Raw genomic sequence first — 20,062 nt, forward strand, 5'->3', positions numbered from 1 at the left:
GCGCCCAGTGTCACCTTTGCCCATCCCCCAACTCACCCCTTACCCCACGTGGGAGGCACATTGAGTTCTGAGGATCCAGCACCCAAACTCTCTTGATAACACTGAAGTGCCCCTCCCCCACCCACCATTTGGGCCACTGCCAGGTGGGGAGGAGGAAAGCAGACAGGCGGGATTGGCTGGCTTAGCCTGGCCCCTGGCAGTGTTGTCCCCTAGGTCAGGGGCCAGAGGCAAAGACTTCCCCAGAGGAGAGGAGAGGAGAGGAGAGAGAGGAGGTTGTGTGGCTAAGCTGCTCCAGACTGAAGGTACCAGGCTGGGTATCCTGGCCCTGGGTGTGGGGGTGGGGAAGGATGCTGCCCCAGGTGGGGCTGAATCCAGGGCACAGCTGTCCTGGGCTAAGAGGGGCTACCAGTGGGAGGTTAACTATCTTTCACTCTGTCTCTGTTTCCCTTTTTCTCCCTTTCACTCTACGTCTTCCTCTGGAATTCTTCTGATTCTCTTCCCCCTTTGGCAACGCACCCCCCCCCCCCCACACACACACAGTTTGCCCAGTTCCCAGTGTTCACTTTCTCTGCCCCTTCCTGTCTCTCCCATGCTGTCCCTGTCCCTCTCAGCCTGGGTCTGTTTGTGAGCAGTCCGGGGAGCTCACCCCTGGGTCTTAGGAACTCACCCTCTATTCCCTCTGTCCCAGGATGTCACAGCTGAGCCTGTCCTGGCTGGGATTGGGGCAGCTGGCAGCCTCCCCGTGGCACCTCCTGCTGCTGGCTGGGGCCGCCTGGCTGCTGGCCCGCATCCTGACCTGGAGCTACCGACTGCATGACATCTGCTGCCGTCTCCGGTGTTTCCCGCAGCCTCCGAGGCGCAACTGGTTCTGGGGTCACCTGGGCCTGGTGAGTGTGGGTGGGAGATGGGTCTGGGGGATCAGGGAGGTTGGAGTTCTTGAAGGATCTGGGATGGGGATCAGGGCTTGGGCTGGAGTCTGGGCCAGGGAAGAAGTCGGGAGGCTAGCGGAGCTCCTCTTTACACACTCATTCTTCTACTCTGCCATCCCAGGCCATTTGCATATCTTTGCCCTCCCAACTTTCTCCATTTCATCCACTTCCTGCCTCTCCTCCCTACATTAATGTCCCTCTGAAGGGCTCCCATGGCAGGCTGCACAGGCACAGTCTCCTGGGGCTCGCAGGGCTCATAGGTAACTTGGACATCTTTTCAAGGGTGCTGTATGGGAAGGGGGGGGTGTCCACCCCCTGCCTGGCCCATTTCCTTGTGTCTGCTCACTTCCCTACAGGTATTGGCTATGACCTCACCACCCTGACCCACAGGGGTCTAGCTTCCCACCCATACCCCTTCCCAGGACAGCTTCCTCTTCCCTGCTAAGATGTCCCAATGGGCCCATTACCCAACCTGAATAAAGTTAACTGCTCACTTCCCCTTGCACAAGCTTTCTTTGACCACTCTCCTGCACCCCAGATGTTGATTTTTGGTCAACTTTTTGGTCAACTTTTGGGTCTGCTATGCTTAATTAGAGTTAATTGTCCAATTACTTATCTTCCACCTATCCAACTAGATAGTTGCTCTGGGGAGCAGACACCTGAATGCCCAGCCCAGGGGCTGATATACAACAGACACTCTAAGTGTTTGATGACATAGGCGGTAAATTTGCAATCACCTGCCATGGTCAAGGCCATGATGAGCCGTGAATGAGCAGTTAGCCGCACGCATCCACTGCTCAGGATGAGAACCATGGCTGGAGGAAGGATTTCCTGTGATTTTACTGCTTATCGCTTAGGTTGGAACGGGACATTCTGGGACACATTGTGGAGGTTGCCTGAGATTCTGGGTCTTAGAATGTTCTTAAGAAACCCTGGGCATAGCAGGAACGTTATCAATTTACTGTTTATACTCCCCCCTCCAGTGCTTGGCCATGGAGGCTGGTCTGGGTCACTCTTCTCTAGGTCTTCTGGCTGTGTGAGCTCAGCTGAGTCACTCTCCCTCTCTGGACCAATCTCATAATTGCCTCAGGGTTCCTAGGGGAGCAAGGAGCCGTCAGAAAGGTGAAAATGCTTTCTGTTCACCTGTCTGTAGCACCTGAGAGGATTTGTCAGGCCAGGATGGGGTATCCTGGAGGGACAGAGAGGGACTGAAGAGAATGCATCTCTAGGAGTTAACCATGCCCCCAGTTCTCCATTTGGGGGATATGGCCTGGTTTCCTCATTCGTAAAGGGCACAACTGATCAGAGTTCATAAGTTCAGGGGCGATATATAGATAAAGAGATAGATAGAGGATGCTCTAAGCACAGCCTTGCCAGGCAATAGGCACTCAAAGGTGGGAGCTACCCTCCTGAGTGATGAGCAGAGATACATCTGTCCCTTGGGGTCTTTTAGGGGCTGGAATGTCTTGAGACCCTTCACCGTGTGGGAGATGGGGGTATGTGGATTGGCCAGGACATGACAGGGTGTGGGAATGAGCCCCAGTACAAGTCCTGAGGCCATCCTGCTGACCACAAACCTCCCCCATGGGAACCTTGCTGAGGTTGGAATCACTCCCAGGAGAAGAAGAATCTCACTTCTCACGCCATGGTCAGACTCTCTGTGGGCAGAGAGTGTGTCTTCTCCTTGTGACCTGGGTTGCAGCCTTGGGACATGGAGAGGCCTTTAGGACCCTCCTGTCTCCAGAGGGAAGGCAGAGGTTCCCTCCATCCAGGCAGAATCTGGACACTCTGTCCACTGGAGAGGCTGCAGGGACACCTGCTGTGGCTCCTTCTGGGGAGGTGACGGCCCCCGTTTCCTTGTAGGCCCCCCCCACGGAGCAGGGTTTGAGGGTCGTAAGTCAGCACGTGGCCATCTATACCCAGGGGTTCAAGTTGTGGATGGGTCCTATCTGGCCCCTGGTCGTTTTGTGCCACCCCGACATGGTCCGGAGTGTCACCAGCGTCTCAGGTACTCATGTGGAGCTTGTGGTGGTGGGTGCTTTGACATACCCCAGGGCTTCCAACTCCTCCGTCTCCAAGCTTCCCTGCAGCCCCTGCAGGTCCCTGGGCCCTCCTCCCCTCTTCTCTCTCAGCCATCCTCCTCTTCCCTTCTGGTATTTGCCAACCCCGTTCTCTCCCTCTCCTCCCCCCACTGTTCAATCCAAGGCTCTGTCCTGGAGGAAACCCCAATCTTGAAGAGATGGATCTAGACAGAGAGATTCCCTAACTGATGAGGTAAGGAACTGGCCAGAGGGAGAGAGCTGTGGCAGCCCAGAGGAGAATCAAGGCCTCTGTTGGGGCAGGCTAGGAGACTTCCTGGAGGAGGAGTTACTGGACCTGGGAAAAGACCAAAAATCTTTTTTTTTTTTTTTTTTTTAAAGATTTTATTTATTTATTTGACAGAGAGAGTGGTCACAAGTAGGGAGACAGAGACAGAGAGGGGAAGCAGGCTCCCTGCTGAGCAGAGAGCCTGATGCGGGCCTCGATCCCAGGACCCTGAGATCATGATCTGAGCTGAAGGCAGAGGCTTAACCCACTGAGCCACCCAGGTGCCCAAGACCAAAAATCTTTTTAAAGGACAGGGCGGAGTGATGCAGTGCACACTGATAGCATCCGAGTTCCCCTGCTGGGCCTGGTCTCACTCTCACCCATCCCCATGGCCAGAGCAATGAGGGTTGTCACCTGGTGGAGTACCTGGGCTGCTATTTCTGTGACATCCATAGACATTCTGGTGGGTTGGTTCCTTCCACCCTAGCCTACAGCTTGTCCACTGCAAGTTCATTGCCCTCCTGCACCAGGCCCCAGGAACCTCCCTGAGGAGAGCCCACTCCAGCCTGGCTCCCTTCCTTGTCTTCTGCTTCCTCTACCTCCAGACAGACCAGACTGAGCAGGGAAATGAGCAGCATCTGACAGAGATCCTGGCTTTTTAACACCCGAATTCTGGTTGACCCTGTTCTCTCTGGATACCAGAGTTTCTTTCAGTTGTGAGTGGTAGAAACTCAATCCTATGTGGTCCAATCAAAGAAAGGACACCTATTTACAGTGAAATCCAGGGATGTTGTCTTCAGGTATGGCGGGATCAAGGTCTCAAACAACATCATCAAAATCTGTCTTCATTTTTTTTGTTGCTGTTGTTGTTTCCCACTGTGATAGCTTCACTCTCATTCTTGTAAAGATGAGTCCCAGAATCTCAAGCCCTGTGGAAAAGTGACCGTATTCCGAACAGTTACAGGAAAAGTTGAAGAATTCCCTTTAATTTTCCTGGCCTGCATCCCAGGATCGACTTTTAATTAATTAATACATTTTATTTATTTATTTGAGAGAGAGAGAGAGAATGCATGAGCAGGTGGGAGGGGAGAAGGAGGGAGAGAGGGAGAAGCAAACTCTCTGCTGAGCAGAGAGCCTGATGTGGAACTCAATCCCAGTACCCCAGGATCATGACCTGAGCCAAAGGCAGATGCTCAACTGATTGAACCACCTAAGTGTCCAAATTTTTCATTTAATCACTGTGGATCTGATTGTTTAGTCTTGGCAAGTACAGGTTCTCAGAGCTATTCTTTTGAGGCTCAAAGCAATTCCGTGGCTAAGAATGGAGACTCTGCATTCAGACAGACCTGGGCTTAGATCTCTGGAATGCACTTAGTACCTGGGAAATTTTAGGCAAGTAACTTCATTCTTCAGAGCCTCAGTTCTCTTATGTTTAGGATACAAAATGGGGAAAGACCCCTTTTGTTCTTGTAACCAAGGGACCCCAGTTGTCATATGGATGGACAGAGGAGGGATCCCAGGAGGAGGCTGGGCTGCCGAAGGGTATTCATGGGGTTCAGGTCTGGGTCTTTGTCCTGCATGTACTTCTATCCTATGGCCACCTAGAAAGAGCATGAATTGGGCCCTCTTTGTTCCTCTCCAGATTCAGAGCTCAGAGGAAGGTCTGCTGTACACACAGGACCTGGCAAGCACCTATGGGGATGTGTGCTGCTGGTGGGTGGGTCCCTGGAATGCGGTGATCCGCATCTTCCACCCCACCTGCATCAAGCCCGTGCTCTTTGCTCCAGGTAGACACACCATGGCCATGGCTTACTCACTGCTGAGGTCTCTGTGCTGCTTCCAGCTTAGCTGGTGACCCAGTTGCAGATAGGAGGGGCTTTGGCAGAGATGCCTCTGTCTCTGTCTCACCTGCACCCCCACCGGCCAGACCCACAGTCATGTGTGCTCATGCCTAGGGTGTGATTATGCAGTGTGTGCTGTATGACCACGTCTAGTGACATTTATGTTTCCACCTGCCTTCTGGTTACAGCCGGTGTACATTACGCTTGGTTATACCTGCCTGGTATATGGTTATACCTGCTATCCAGTGAAGGTGCCCTTTGTTATGTCTGGGGCTTGACTGTGGCCAAGGATATTTGAGACATGTGTGGGTTCTGTCTGGTTTTTGTCCGAGATGCCTTTTGAGATGTCCGGTTCTCCTGTCATGTCTGGGCCATGTCTGGGGTTTGTCTGAGGTCCGTGACCCAGAATTCTTCTGAGAAATGCTGAGGCTTCCTGTGAGTCTTGTCCAGAGCCTGTCTTAGGATATGTCTGTGTCATACCTAGTCCACAGCTGTGACATTAGTGGGGTCATATTTAAGTCTTGTCTGAGGCCATCTGAAGGGCATGCTGATGTTGTATCAAGTTGACTTTGGGTCCATGTCCGAGCACATTGCATCCTGTCAATGTGTGTTATACACAATGTTTCATGTTAGGATTTGTTAACACATGGTGGGGCTATGTCAGTTGTTGCAGGAGATGTCAGGGGTTCTGGGACAGATGAGGTGTCCTAGGACTCTGTAAAGGCATTTTGTGGAGTGCTGACTTGTGTTTGGGTGTTTTGAACAAATTGGACCAGGTAGAAGCCATGTCAATTTATGGTGGGGTGTTTTTTTTTTTTTTTTTTTTTGCCATGTTAGGGTGCATCTATGTACATGGGGTTATGTCTGCAGGCTCTGCCTTTGTTCTGCTCTGTGCTGCAGCCTGGTCTGGTCTCCCCTCACCTCCCCACTTCTCTGTTTCCTCTGCTCTTGTTTCCATTCCTGCCACACTGGGCTTAGAGTGGGTATGGAGACCCCTGGTGGCAGCTTCTATCCCCCCAAACCAAAGCACTTCCCCTTCCCCTCTTATGAACCCTGATGGTCCCCCTTCTTGTCAGCTGCCATCGCACCCAAGGACATGGTCTTCTACAGCTTCATGAAACCCTGGCTGGGTGAGTAACTGTGGGTACAGGGGACTGGGGACAACCTCGGGGGCCAAAAGAAGGCACTGCCCTTGCCTACTCCTCGTTGCTGTTTCTACTAGGGGATGGGCTCCTGTTGAGTGCTGGTGACAAGTGGGGCAGGCACCGCCGCATGCTGACACCTGCCTTCCACTTCAACATCCTGAAGCCCTATGTGAAGATTTTCAATGGCACTGCGAATGTCATGCATGTGAGTCTCTTGAACCCAAGGTCCCAGCTGAAGTCTTGGTGGTGATGGGGGCTCTGTGACATCTTGTCTGGAATCCTGGCTCTTCTAGATTAGCTTTGGGGCCATTGCTCTTCCTCTCTGAGTCTCAATTTTCTCAGCTGTAAAATGGGAGTAATGGTCCCCACATTGCAGGGTGGGAAAGAGAATGTAATATGTTCATGTTCCTGGCACACAGTAGGTTCTTGGAAGGTTTTTGGAAGTTTTTATGTTTCCCTTGCAAAGACGCCTTGGAACCTGAGACACAGGTGAATGTCATGAGCATCATACATTAGTTATTACTGAATTAATAATGAACCACTTTCAAAATCAGTGTTCTCAAACAATGAGGATTTATTAGTGCTAACAAGTCTATGAGTTAGTTGTCAGGGTCTTCTGGACATGGATGGGGTCACATCCTTAATCAAAGGTTACACCTTTGACTAGCGGTGGGTCAGGTATATACATTGCAGATCTGGGAATTCACATGTTTGGGGCTTGGCTGGCTGCAGGTTGATCTAGGATGGTCTCAGCTCAGACAACTGAACTTTCTTTAACGTGATTCTCTCCTTCCAGAAGGCATCTCAGATTTGTTCACATGGCTGAGGCAGGGTCCCAAGAGGCTGAGAGGAAGTTTCAATGCCTCTTGAGATCTAGGTTTGGGAAGATCACTTCATTGTTTTCACCATGGTCTGTTGGTCAAAGCAAGGCAAAAGACCAGCATAGAATCAAAAGGTAGTGAAAAAGACTCCACCTCTTAATGGAAATTGCTGAAAAATCACATTGCAGAGGGTGTGGCTATAGGGAAGTGAAGAAAAGAAGGTTGGGGTTTTGCAAAGTGCCTGGGATTTTTTTCATACTTGCAAGCTGAGGAGTGAGATTGGTATCATTTTGTGGATTCTGTCAGAAGACAGGAGACTCCTGTTTCAGAGACAAAGGATGGTTTATTACTCATAGAACAGCAAGCACACATGCTTCTTGATTGCATTTTTTTCTCTAAGTCACCAAGTTCCATGAGGCCAACACAGGTGGGCTTCAATGTTAATGCAGTATGTCACATGACAGGGCAGGGGTACTAAGTTTAGGGACTCCCTGACTTTTAGGAAATTAGAAGGAAGTCTGACATTTGTCCAGAGGGAAATATTACCTTATCACTAAGGGTGTTTGCTGCAAACAATTCTGAGAAATGGCTCAAGTAAAGAACATCAAGGTCTTGCACTTCTTTGGCATACCAGCTAGAATGTGCAGGGGTACTCAGGGCCCCAGGACTATCCACAGACTACCTTTTCTTAATTTATAACAATTAAAATGATGAAAATCAACATTTATTCAGAACTTACTCTACACCAGAATCCATGTGTACATTCCACAGCATATGGTATCTCATTTGATTTTCACAACTTTCTGAGGTAGAGATAATCTTGTCCATTATAAGTGATAAAAATGAGGTTCAGAGAGGTTAGGGAGCTTACCCATGTTCACACAGCTAGCACATGAGCTAATAAGTGGAGCTGGGATTCCAACCTGGTTTATTATTCATCAGAGCAAGTCATCTTAACTGTTACTGAAGCTTTGGCATGTGGTGACCAGAGAGGGCAAGAATTGACCAAGGGCACATAGAGTATGGGAGGCAGAGCCAGAATTTGAATTCTGGTCTCCGGACTCCCAGGCCTGGGGCCTTAATAGTAACAGTTTCTACTTCTACCCAGGTCCTCCTTGAGAATGGGTGCCTGGGGCCAAGAGGCTGGGTCTGGGGGATTCCATCTTGGTGGCTGGTGTTGGAGAGGGCTTCAGGGGAGGCAAGTTCCAGCCCCAGCTTTTCCTCCTTCTCTTCCAGGCCAAGTGGAAGCGCCTGGTGTCAGAGGGTAGCAACCATCTGGACATGTTTGAACACATTAGCCTCATGACCCTGGACAGTCTGCAGAAATGTGTCTTCGGTTTTGACAGCAATTGCCAGGAGTGAGTCTCTGCCCTGGGAATGTGAACATAAGCCATAGATGGGGGAAGGGAACACTGATCAGCACAATCAGAAAGGACTTTCTGGAGGAGATGGATCAGAAGTAGACATTGAAGGACAAGGAAGGGAAAGAGAAAAGGTGATACTTTCAGGTAGTTAGAAATGTTTGATAAAGGACAAGGGGCCACGATGAGCAAATCATGTGCCACAGTGAGGAGCCACCTTGGGAATGAGGGTGGAGCAGTTGGGTGGGGCTGCATCTTAAGGACTTTCAAGATGCAGACAAAAGCATATGAACTTTATTCATGTGCCATTCCATATCATGGAAGGCGGTGACTTAATGAGGGTCATGGTCAAAGCTGTTCTTGGACATCTGACTCTGGGGAAGACCAATTGCTGTGTAGATGGTGGATGGTATTGAATAGGGAGAGGCCCTGGTCCATAAAGAAGGTAAAGTCTGAGCTGTATGGAGAGAGAGGAGAAATGCATAATGTCTCAGCTGGGATAGGGTGCCTGGGGCATGCACAGAAATGGGAATCAGGGAGAGAAGTTCTGGAGAGTTAAGTCTCCTGGATCATCCCCACCACGTACCTGTGGGACAATCTGTCTTCTGATATTCAGTATTCTGATGGGATGTAGCTCCCAGCTTCTGGTGGGAGGCCTTTTCTCAGTGTTGAGGTGAGCTAAGTTGTTGCCCCCTTCATGTCCTCATCCTGCAGGAAGCCTAGTGAATATATTGCTGCCATCTTAGAGCTCAGTGCCCTCGTGGCAAAACGGCATCAGCAGATCCTCCTGCACACGGACTTCCTGTACTACCTCACTCCAGATGGACAGCGCTTCCGCAGAGCCTGCCGCCTGGTGCACAACTTCACAGATGCTGTTATTCAGGAGCGACGCCGCACTCTCCCCGATCAGGGTGTTGATGACTTCCTCGAGGCCAAGGCCAAGACCAAGACTTTGGACTTCATTGATGTCCTCCTGCTGACCAAGGTGTGTTTCACTGGGATCTAAATATAAGAGGTAGAATAGACCTTGGTTTCAAATTTGAGATTGAAGAACTTAGACTTGATCCAGAGGGCAATGGGGAGCCATGGAAGCTGCTTGAGGAAGGGAGGGATGGATTAGGGATATGTTTTAGAGAAGACTATGTGGAATGCAGCCTACAGTGGACTGTTAAGTCTGACAGTGGGATGGGCCTGAGATTTTACGCTACTTAATAAGGTAGGCTCATGTGTGTGTGTGTGTGTGTGTGTGTGTGTGTATTTATATACCAGAACCCTAGATCAGAGAAGCGCATTTATTGCTCACAAAAGTATGAGTAGACAGAAAGGCTACTTTGTAGGCATGGTTCCTCTTTCTGAAATTCTTCTGAGACCTACAGGATGCTTGTATGTGTACATGCATCCATGCTTCCATCACAGGAGCAGTAACCCTACATTATTAATCCTGGAATTTATGAAGGACTGCTGACACATCTGCCCCTTCTTCGTCTGTGTGTGTGTGTGTGTGTGTGTGTGTGAGAGAGAGAGAGAGAGAGAGAGAGAGGGAGAGACAGAGAGAGAGAGTTTTAAAGTATGAGCAAGTCACTACTGGGTATTTACTCCAAAGATACAGATGTAGTGAAAAGAAGGGCCATCTGCACCCCAATGTTCATAACAGCAATGGCCACAGTCGCCAAACTGTGGAAAGAACCAAGATGCCCTTCAACGGATGAATGGATAAAGAAGATATGGTACATATACACTATGGAGTATTATGCCTCCATCAGAAAGGATGAATACCCAACTTTTGTATCAACATGGATGGGACAGGAAGAGATTACGCTGAGTGAAATAAGTCAAGCAGAGGAAGTTAATTATATGGTTTCACTTACTTGTGGAGCATAAGGAATAACATGGAGGACATTAGGAGAAGGAAGGGAAAAGTGGATTGGGGGAAATCGGAGGGGGAGACAAAGCATGAGAGACTGTGGACTCTGAGAAACAAACTGAAGGTTTTGGAGGAGAGGCGATGGAGGGATGGGTGAGCCTGGCGGTGGGTATTAAGGAGGAAACGTGTTGCATGGAGCACTGGGTGTGGTGCATAAACAATGAGTCTTGGAACACTGAAAAAGTAAAATAAAATAAAATAAAATAAGTATAAGCAAGTCCTCTTCACTGAGAAGGCAATGTCTGTAGGTTCTGTTGGCTTATTGCTAGGGTAGATGAGGAATCTCTGGATTTACTATCCTAGAATGTGAGCAAATGTCTCTGGAGCAATGCTCAATCTCCAACTTCCAAGGGAAGTTGTCATTCAATCTCCTGAAATCCAGGTTGCTGGTAACTTTTTTTTAAAAATTTTTAAGATTTAAAAAAAAAATTATTTGACAGACAGATCACAGGTAGGCAGAGAGGTAGGCAGAGAGAGAGAGAGGAGAAGGAGGCTCCCTGCTGAGCAGAGAGCCCGATATGAGGCTCAATCCCAGGACCCTGGGATCATGACCTGAGCTGAAGGCAGAGGCTTTAACCACTGAGCCACCTAGGCGCCCCTGCCAGTAACTTTTTTCCCACAAAGTTTTCATCATCTAGAAACATGAAAATATTCATGAATCATTGATTCCTCCCATAAGGGAAAAAGGACGGGGTAAAGAGGCCTGGGAGGAGGGCTGTGGTGTGGGGTCTCTGGGGATAGTGAACAAAGGAGGTGTAAGAATGCAGGGTGGGCTTGGGTCTCTGGATGGATGGTAGAGGTTCAGAGGTTGGCTCAGGTTAGGCTCAGGAGCTCTCAGAGCTGATGTGATTTGGTGTGTGTGGGGGTGTGTCTTATTTCTCTCCAGGATGAAGATGGAAAACGATTGTCAGATGAGGACATCCGAGCAGAGGCTGACACCTTCATGTTTGAGGGTGAGCATCCCAGTGTGGGACTATGGGGAGTGGGGCAGGGGTCTGTCCAATCCCAGGAACTTGGTAGGTGGGCCCTGGACCAGCCCACCCCACCCCATCCTCCCTGGGGGCCTTAATTAAAGGCGCTGTCCACCTTCTGGTGCTGAACAAGCCCAGAGACCCAAGCCTGTCTGGCTGCTTCTCAGGCCATGACACCACAGCCAGTGGCCTCTCCTGGGTCCTGTACAACCTTGCAAAGCACCCAGAATACCAGGAGCGCTGTCGGCAGGAGGTGCAAGAGCTCCTGAGGGACCGCGAGCCTCAAGAGATTGAATGGTGAGTGCAGGACATCATGGTTTGTTCCTGAGCCTCTCTTTGGCTTTGCTCCCCAGCTGGGGAAGGGGAAGGATCTTTTGGTTAATTCTGTCATTATTGCTTAGTGAGAATAGAAGCAAAGCTCAGAGTCAGGGTCTGTGCCCAGTCTGGAGAGCAGGGGAAATTGAGAGATTTGGGCTGCTGACAGAAGAGTGACAATGTCTGAAGGCCAATGATGCCACTTAGTACATTTTCATTAAGTGAACTTCCATTCCATTCTCTTACTTTTCTCTCTTAAATCAATTTTTTTTTGTCCTTAACATCTTCAATCCTTAAATGTTTGCTTCTCTCTTGCCTTCTAATTCCTTCCATATTGTTCAGTTCAGGATTCATAGGGGATACGTGGTTCTAAAATCATTCGATTCTTATCCAGGAATACCAGCACCTTCATCCATCCAGCCTCCATTCAGAGAACACTGCCACACTACCTTTCCATTACCAGTTCTGTACCTTCTCCAATTCATCTTAGCTCACTCTGTGTGCTGGAGACCCAAGAAGGACCAGTCCTGGCCCTTGTCTTCCAAGAGCTCCAGACTTGTGGGAGAATTATCTCAGGTCAGGACACTCCTGGTCCACATAAGCTGGACTAGGGTGGTGGACAGTATGAGAGGCAAGTCTAAGGGTAGAGAGAGCGCCTTTGCTGAGTGACGACTGGTAGATATTTGGGTGTAGTTAGGGTGCAGTTAGTTCAAGAAGACAGAGTGGGCAAAGTGAAGAGGAGTAGAGGAAGGGAAGAGGGAAAGGGAGAAGAGAGGGGGAAGGAGGGAGAAAGGGAGAGACAGAGAGAAGGAGAAAAGGAAGGAGGGAGAAGAGAAAGAGAAAGAGAAAGAGAGGCAGACAGGCAGAGACATAGGGGAGAGAGAAATAAAAAGAGAAAGAGACACTGACTCATGGTGAGGTGACATGGCTGGGGAATGGTAGCAGAGACTGGTTGTGGGAGACTTTAGAATCAATGTCAATGGCCTCAATTGTCAACCCAAGGGCAATGGGGGAACTGCGGGGATTATTTGAGCAGCAGGAGGAGGACAGGTCAGATCTGGGTACCAGGAAGATCTTTCTAGGGCTAGTGTGAGAACATACTGGAGAGGACAAGCTGTAGCATGGGGACCGGGGAGGGGATTTTGAGGCCTGGGTCAGGCCAGGGTCTTGGGGATGTAGAGCAGGCATTGGACTGGACAGGCATCTTGTAGGTAACATTTTCCATGCCATGCCTTCACTCAGCATAGCAGCCCTGTGAGGTAGAATAGAGAAACACTTTTATGCTGCTTCAACCAAGATTTCAAAAAAAAACAAAAACAAAAACAAAAAAACAAACTATACACTTGGTAAAAAAAAAAAAAAAGGTATATAAAAAGAGAATTTATAATCAGGGCACCTGGTTGCTCAGTCGGTTAAATGTCCAACTCTGGATTTTCACTCAGGTCATGGTCTTGGGGTTGTGAGATTAAACCCTGTGTCCGGCTCCACGCTAAGCATGACATGTGCTTAAGGTTCTCTCTCTCTCTCCCTGCCTCCCTCTCCCCCTCAAATAAATTAATAAATCTTTAAAAGAAAGAGAAGGTTTATAATAGAAATGAAGTTTTTCTTAATCCTCACCGTAGGAGTAACTCCTGTTAATGATTTCCTGTGTGTCCTTCCAGAAGATGACTATCCTTATACCTACAAGAAAACTATCTCCCTACCCCTGCCAATGGGAATTAAGGCCTACACATTAGCAAAGCGTCTTTGAGATCTTTTCATTTCCTCAAAACACAACTGTTGGAAAAGAGTTTTGAATTACAAAAACCATGATGAGAACAAGTTCTTGCCCTGAGACATGAAGGAGACTACAGTTATCATTGACGTTCTCCTCCTCAGTTGAATCTCCTTCTCTCTCCCCAGGGATGTCTAGATTCATTGATTTATCATGTGTCTTTCCATAACTGTCTATCTATACATCTGTCTATCTCTCTATCATCTCTATCTGTCATCTCTCTCTCTCTCTCATCTTTTTGTCCTTAACACATTTTGCATTTCTATATACATACAGTTTGTGACTTGTTCCATTCACTCAACATGAGTCTTATGGCTCTTTCTTTCTGTGTTCTGCATAGCTGCCCATAGTTTACTTGGTTTACCCCATTATGAGGTCACTCATGTTAGTATTCTCAATTATACTGGACATTGATGAATTGCCTTCCAGAATCTCTGTGCTGATTTACCTTTCAGCCTGCAGTGCTGCAGTGTGTGATAGGACTTCAGAGCTCTAGTTCCTCCTTTCTGATTGCTGTGTAATATTCTACCATATGGCTTTACCATAATTTATCTAAACCTCTCCCATTGATGGATACCTGGATTGTGTCTAATCTTTTCATAAAATAAATATGGGGTAGTCAACATCTGTGAACACTGACCCATGCTTACACATGTGAATGTATCTCCAGTGCAAATTTCCGGAAGGGCAATTGCTGAGTCAAAGACAGTCCAAGTTTTTATCATTTTAGTAGCTACTGCAAATCTGTTCCTGTCCACTGAAGTTGATGATTCCAGATTTCTCATACCTTTACCTTTGTTATTATTCTATTGAATTTTATTTTTAAAGATTTTATTTATTTATTTGAGAGAGGGAATGAGAGAGGGAAAGAGAGAGTGTGAGAAGGGGAAGGGTCAGAGGGAGAAGCAGACTCCCCACTAAGCAGGGAGCCCAATGTGGGACTTGATCTTGGGACTCCAGGATCATGACCTGAGCTGAAGGCAGTTGCCTTGCCAACTGAGCCACCCAGGCGCCCCCAAGATTTTTTAAATCTTAGCCAATTTTTCATATTTTCTCTTTTTTAGGAATGTTTCTTTAAATTAAGAGTCTTAACATCTTTTGCACATTTTGGGGGGCTACTCCCAAAATTTTTTAATATTGAGGTATAATGGACATACATTCTATTACTTTTAGGTATACAACAAATGAATTGATATTTGTCTATATTGCATATGATCACCACAATTATTCTAGCTAAAATTTGTCACCATATGAAATTATGGAATTTTTTTTCTTGTCACGTGAACTTTTAAGACCTATTCTCTTAGCAACTTCCAAATATGCAATACAGTGTGATTACCTACAGTATCATAGTCAATACACTTTCTGAGTTAGAGTTTTCATCTTCTTTGGATGACTACCCAGATAGTGTGGTGGTTCTGCTTTTTAATTTTTTTGAGGAAATGTCATGCTGTTTTCCACAGTGTCTGAATCAATTTACAATCCCACCAGCGGCGCACAGTATTCTTTTTCCTCCACAACCTCATAGGCATTTATTATCTCTTGTGTTTCTGACAATAGCTATTCTTTTTTTTTTTTTTAAGATTTTATTTATTTATTTGACAGAGAGAGATCACAAGTAAGCAGAGAGGCAGGCAGAGAGAGAGGAAGGGAAGCAGGCTCCCTACTGAGCAGAGAGCCCGATGCGGGACTCGATCCCAGGACCCTGAGATCATGACCTGAGCCGAAGGCAGCGGCTTAACCCACTGAGCCACCCAGGTGCCCCGATAATAGCTATTCTAACAGTGGTGAGGTGTGAGATGAGATCTTAATGTAGTTTTGATTTGCATGTATCTGATAATTAGTGATTTTGAGCACATTTTCATGTATCTGTTGGCCATCCATGTGTCCTCTTTTAAAAATGTCTATTCAGGTCCTTCTTCTGTGCACATTGATGAGCCATTTGTATTTCACTTTATGTGAGTGGTACTCACCTTTTTTGTTGTTTCTCTGAGTTTTTCCCTTTTTTCATATTTACTTATAATGACTCACTTAAAAATAATTCTTTTCTGTCTTGTGTTGCAAAAGATAGCCTTTTGACTTTTGAGGGAGCACTTTTGGTTAATTTTTATGGAGACACATTTGTCTAAACTTTCTTTCACAGCCCTACTGTCTGTCCTTATTATAGGGTTTTGTGCGCTTCCCTTACCAGATGGTAAGGCTTCACTTACTCACATTCTCTGTTGCATGAGTCTCCTTTCCTGTTCTTGCAGCAGAGCCACACTGTGTGTTTGTTTCATCACTGCATCTTTGTGGTAGGTCTTAATGTCTGGCAGAGTGAGTTTCTCTTCCTTAATCTTTCATTTTTATTTTTTATTAAACATTTTAAAAAAAGGATTTTATTTGTTTATTTGAGAGAGAGAGAGAGAGAGAGAGCAGAAGCAGGGGAAGTGGCAGGTAGAGAAGAAGAATCCCCACTGAGCAAGGAGCCCGACTTGGGGCTCGATCCTCCGACCCTGGGATCATGACCTGAGCTGAAGGCAGATGCTTAATTGACTGAGCCATCCAGGCACCCCTTCATCTTTATTTTTATTATTTTTAAACATTTATTAATTTATTTTAGAGTTGGGGAGGGGTTGAGGGAGAGGGAGACTTAAGCAGACTCTGTGCTAAGTGTGGAGCCTGACATGGGGCTTGACCCCACAACCTGAAATCCTGACATGAGCTGAAATCAAGAGCTACATGCTCAACCAACCACCCAAGTGCCCCCTAATCTTTTCCTTTTAAATTGACCTAATTCTTCGTGATCTTTTATCCTTCCAGAAATGTTTTGGAGTAAGGTTATCAAGTTCCTAAAGACATCTGGTAGATTTTCACTTGAACTGAATATATTTTATTGGTTGAGGTGAATATATGATTGACTTGTAGAAATGGATTACTTCATGATTTGAACACATACCATCCTAGATTGTGGCAGGAATACTCCCATTTTTGGATATCTGAATATTCTTTAGTCTTTTAATAAAATCTAAATTTTAAAATCAGGTCTCTTATGCATATTTTGTTAAATTAACCCATATTTTGTTAAATTAAGATACTTCTGTATCTTAGGGTTAAGATATGAAGACCCATATCTTCTATTTTTATTAAGAGAAGTTTAAAATTCATTGGAACATACAGATTTCAATCTCTGTATTTTTGGGGGGGGGCTAAGCTTAATCCAGGTATTTATATCATCATCATCAATCTTTATCTTTTCTAATTGATTATTATTTCAACATGGCAAACTAATTTTTTAATATACATATGAATTTTGTGTCCAGTGGACATAGTAAATGCTAAGTATGGAGTCCCATATTAAATCTTTTTTTAAAAGCTCTTGGAATAGGGACACCTGGGTGGCTCAGTTGGTTAAGCAGCTGCCTTCAGCTCAGGTCATGATCCCAGCGTCCTGGGATCGAGTCCCACATCGGGCTCCTTGCTCCACAGGGAGCCTGCTTCTCCGTCTGACTGTGCCTTCCACTCTGTCTGCCTGTGCTCGCTCTCGCTCGCTCGCTCTCTCTCTGACAAATAAATAAATAAAATCTTAAAAAAAAAAAAAAAAAAAAAAGCTCTTGGAATAACTGGGGAGCTACCCAGAGAAAAGTTCATTCAACCTGATCCTCATGTCTTGTAACCGATAACATCAAGATGGAAGCAAATATTTAAAATAAAAAATAAAAGTGTCTTAAAAGCTCTAGAGGAAACTGTGGGAAATTATTTTATAGTTCCAGAATATGGATGCCCTTTTTTTTAAAATATTTTATGTATTTATTTGTCAGAGAGAGAGAGAGAGACACTGAGAGAGAACACAAGCAGGGGGAGAGGGAGAGGCAGGCAGAGGAGAAGCAGGCTCCCTGCTGAGCAGGGAGCCTAGTGCAAGACTGGATCCCATGATCCTGGGATCATGACCTGAGTCGAAGACAGATGGTTAACGATGGAGCCACCCAGGTGTCCCAAGGCTGCCTTTATTCCTGACACAAATCTCAGGAAGTATACAAGAGAAGATTGCTCTACTGTTGAATGAAAAAATACAGAGCAGTGTGCGTAACATATAGTATGCTACTCTAAAAATTTTTTAATGCAAAAAGTAACTCTGAAAGGACAAATAAAAAATAAGAACGTAGGCAAACTGTGAGAATGGGAAATGAATGGTGTTGAGTCAGAGGGGAGTGTTTTATAGTTTTCCAGTTTGAACTACTTAACAATATCAGCTGTTAAAAATTGAAATCACCACACCATTTGAAGGGGATCAGAGAAAAAGAATCCAACCCCCTACTTTATCTTCAATGTTTGTAAAATTTTCTGGTGTATTCTCTTGTGGTTTCTAAGCATAGAATCACTATCTGCCAAAAATGACACATTTACCCCCACTTTTCAGATTTGCTCTTATCTAATTGCATTAGCTAGTATCTCTAATACCATGATAGAACTTTGGCTGTGTTTTGGTTGTTTCTTACTTGTTTGGCTTTTGATTTTGTTCTCTCGCAATAAACAGTATGTAATTTTTATGCAAATCTGTAAACCCTTTTATGGTTGGCTTTTGAGTATTGTGTTTTGTTCAGAAAACCTTCTAGAAACACCCAGCTAAATTTTCGCTCTACTTCTGTGATGCTGTTTTTCTTTTTTCTTTTAAAAAACCACTTTATTGAGGTGTGGTTGACATATCAAAAGCTGTATATGTTTAATGTACAGAACTCAGTGAGTTTGGAGATATTTGACCCACCTGGAATTTATTTTGGTATAGGGAGAGATGATCTCATGGGGGCATATTTTTGCTGTGTGGATAATTGTTGGGGGTGCTTTCTTAGGGACGACATGACCCAGTTGCCCTTCCTGACCATGTGCATCAAGGAGAGTCTGCGGTTGCATCCCTCAGTCACAGTCATCTCCCGCTGCTGTAGCCAGGACATTGTGCTCCCAGATGGCCGGGTCATCCCCAAAGGTGCCCACAACCTCAGGGGGAAGGAGCCTCCTGGGCAGGAAGAGGGGCCCATCAGGCAGGGGGAAACTCTTCCTGACTGGCTCCTTGTCTCCCACAGGTGTTACCTGCCTCATTAGTATTTTTGGGACCCACCACAACCCATCTGTGTGGCCAGACCCTGAGGTGCTGCCTCCCTCCCCAAACCCAGAGCACACCCTCCTCCTTGTCAATTCCCCTAGGGGAACCTAGGGGAGGGCGCAGGGTTCTGACCTGGCAAATCAAACATCACCTCCCCCCACCGTACGTCTGCCTCTCCCAAGCTTGCTGTCCTGGGAAACCTCAACCAGCAGCCCTGCCTCTCTCCACCCTTAGGTATACAACCCCTTTCGCTTTGACCCAGAAAACATCAAGGAGAGGTCACCCTTGGCTTTTATTCCCTTCTCTGCGGGGCCCAGGTGAGCTCAGGGGGCAACCGAGGTGGGGATGGGGCGGTGGGGCAGGGGTCTGGGACCGAGATCCCAGACAAGGTTTTGGGGTGGCGGGAAAGGGGGAAATTGAGGATGGCTCTCCTTCTCTCCCCTCCTCAGAGGTTAGAGGTAAGGGTCTGGGAAGTGGGGGTAGGGTAGGTCCAACGAGGGGTCCACGGTGTGGGCCGCGCCCCTTCCCCCTGTCCCCTGGCCTGAGTCCAGGGCTGGGGTCCGAGCCAAGCTCGGAGCTAGGCAAGCCCACATGGGGGTCCCAGGCATGGTTTGCTTCCCTCCTGCATCCCTGCGGGCGGGGCAAAGGGTCCCGGACCAGGTTCTGGGCACCATGGGGCCTGCTGGGGTCCCTGGCGAGTCAGAGCCCCCACTGGTGCCCGCAGGAACTGCATTGGGCAGACGTTCGCCATGACCGAGATGAAGGTGGTCCTGGCGCTGACGCTGCTGCGCTTCCGGGTCCTGCCGGGCGAGGAGGAGCCGCGCAGGAAGCCGGAGCTGATCCTGCGCGCGGAGGGCGGACTCTGGCTGCGCGTGGAGCCGCTGAGTGCGGCACCCCGGTGACCCAGACCTTACACGCCTCACTTTGAGGATTCCCGGGAATGAAACTGTGTCATCTCCTCTGTCCGAGCTTCACCGAGAGCCAGCAGGGGGCGCCAGGACCTGTGGGCACGCAGGGATGGGTGAGGCGGAGTGGAGGGGAGACTGATGTCTGAGCCCAAGACCCTGACAGCCTTTCCAGCTGACTACAGGCCCCATGCTGATTAGGGGTTCTCCCAGAATCAAACCTGTGGTTACTCCAGATTTCCAATCAACAGATAGAAAATAAAACAAAGAAAATCATGCTAAAACTCTCGCCTCTCCAGGTGGTCTCTCTCATTTCAACACCTGGTAAGGGGGCTCCAGACTCCTGCCAGCCCTCCATCCATATGATGTGGTTTGAAGTTTGGGGTTCAGAGCCCCCCCCCCCCCCCCCCCCCCCGCCAAGAAAGAATTCTTGACATCTTTGGTGCAAAAAGGTGATTTTATTAAAGCACAGGGACATGAACTGCTGCTCCGGGACTGTGAGGAGCAAGTGATTATATACTTTGTGACTTGGGGGAGGTAAAGATAAAGGGAAATTTCCAAGTTGAGTTTCCTATGGTAAAGAGTCGCAGGATACTAGAGGCTTACGTATTATCAAGCTAAGGTTTTTTTTTTTTTTCTCTCTAGCAGAGCATTAATATTAAGGTAGTTGGGTGTTTCCTGGAGGAATG

The 20,062-nt window shown here is 47.4% G+C and overlaps 1 protein-coding gene across 2 annotated transcripts; it reads left to right on the forward strand.

Moving 5' to 3' along the window:
* Positions 1-208: 208 nt before the first annotated feature.
* LOC131823686 (cytochrome P450 4F3) lies at positions 209-19,670 on the forward strand. 2 transcript variants are annotated; one of them, XM_059160321.1, is made up of 13 exons: positions 209-302; positions 689-887; positions 2,793-2,937; positions 6,154-6,207; positions 6,300-6,427; positions 8,280-8,401; positions 9,119-9,389; positions 11,215-11,281; positions 11,467-11,596; positions 18,218-18,351; positions 18,449-18,513; positions 18,703-18,785; positions 19,193-19,670. In XM_059160321.1, the coding sequence occupies exons 2-13, from the start codon at positions 690-692 to the stop codon at positions 19,368-19,370; spliced, it is 1,575 nt and encodes a 524-aa protein (XP_059016304.1). In that variant the 5' UTR covers positions 209-302; position 689; the 3' UTR covers positions 19,371-19,670. The 2 variants fall into 2 exon arrangements, with proteins under 2 accessions (XP_059016304.1, XP_059016305.1); XM_059160322.1 differs by lacking the exon at positions 2,793-2,937 and adding an exon at positions 4,879-5,023.
* The last annotated feature ends 392 nt before the right edge of the window (positions 19,671-20,062 follow it).

Source organism: Mustela lutreola, chromosome 2 (genome assembly GCF_030435805.1).
Source record: "Mustela lutreola isolate mMusLut2 chromosome 2, mMusLut2.pri, whole genome shotgun sequence".
NCBI classification, from domain to species: Eukaryota; Metazoa; Chordata; class Mammalia; order Carnivora; family Mustelidae; genus Mustela; species Mustela lutreola.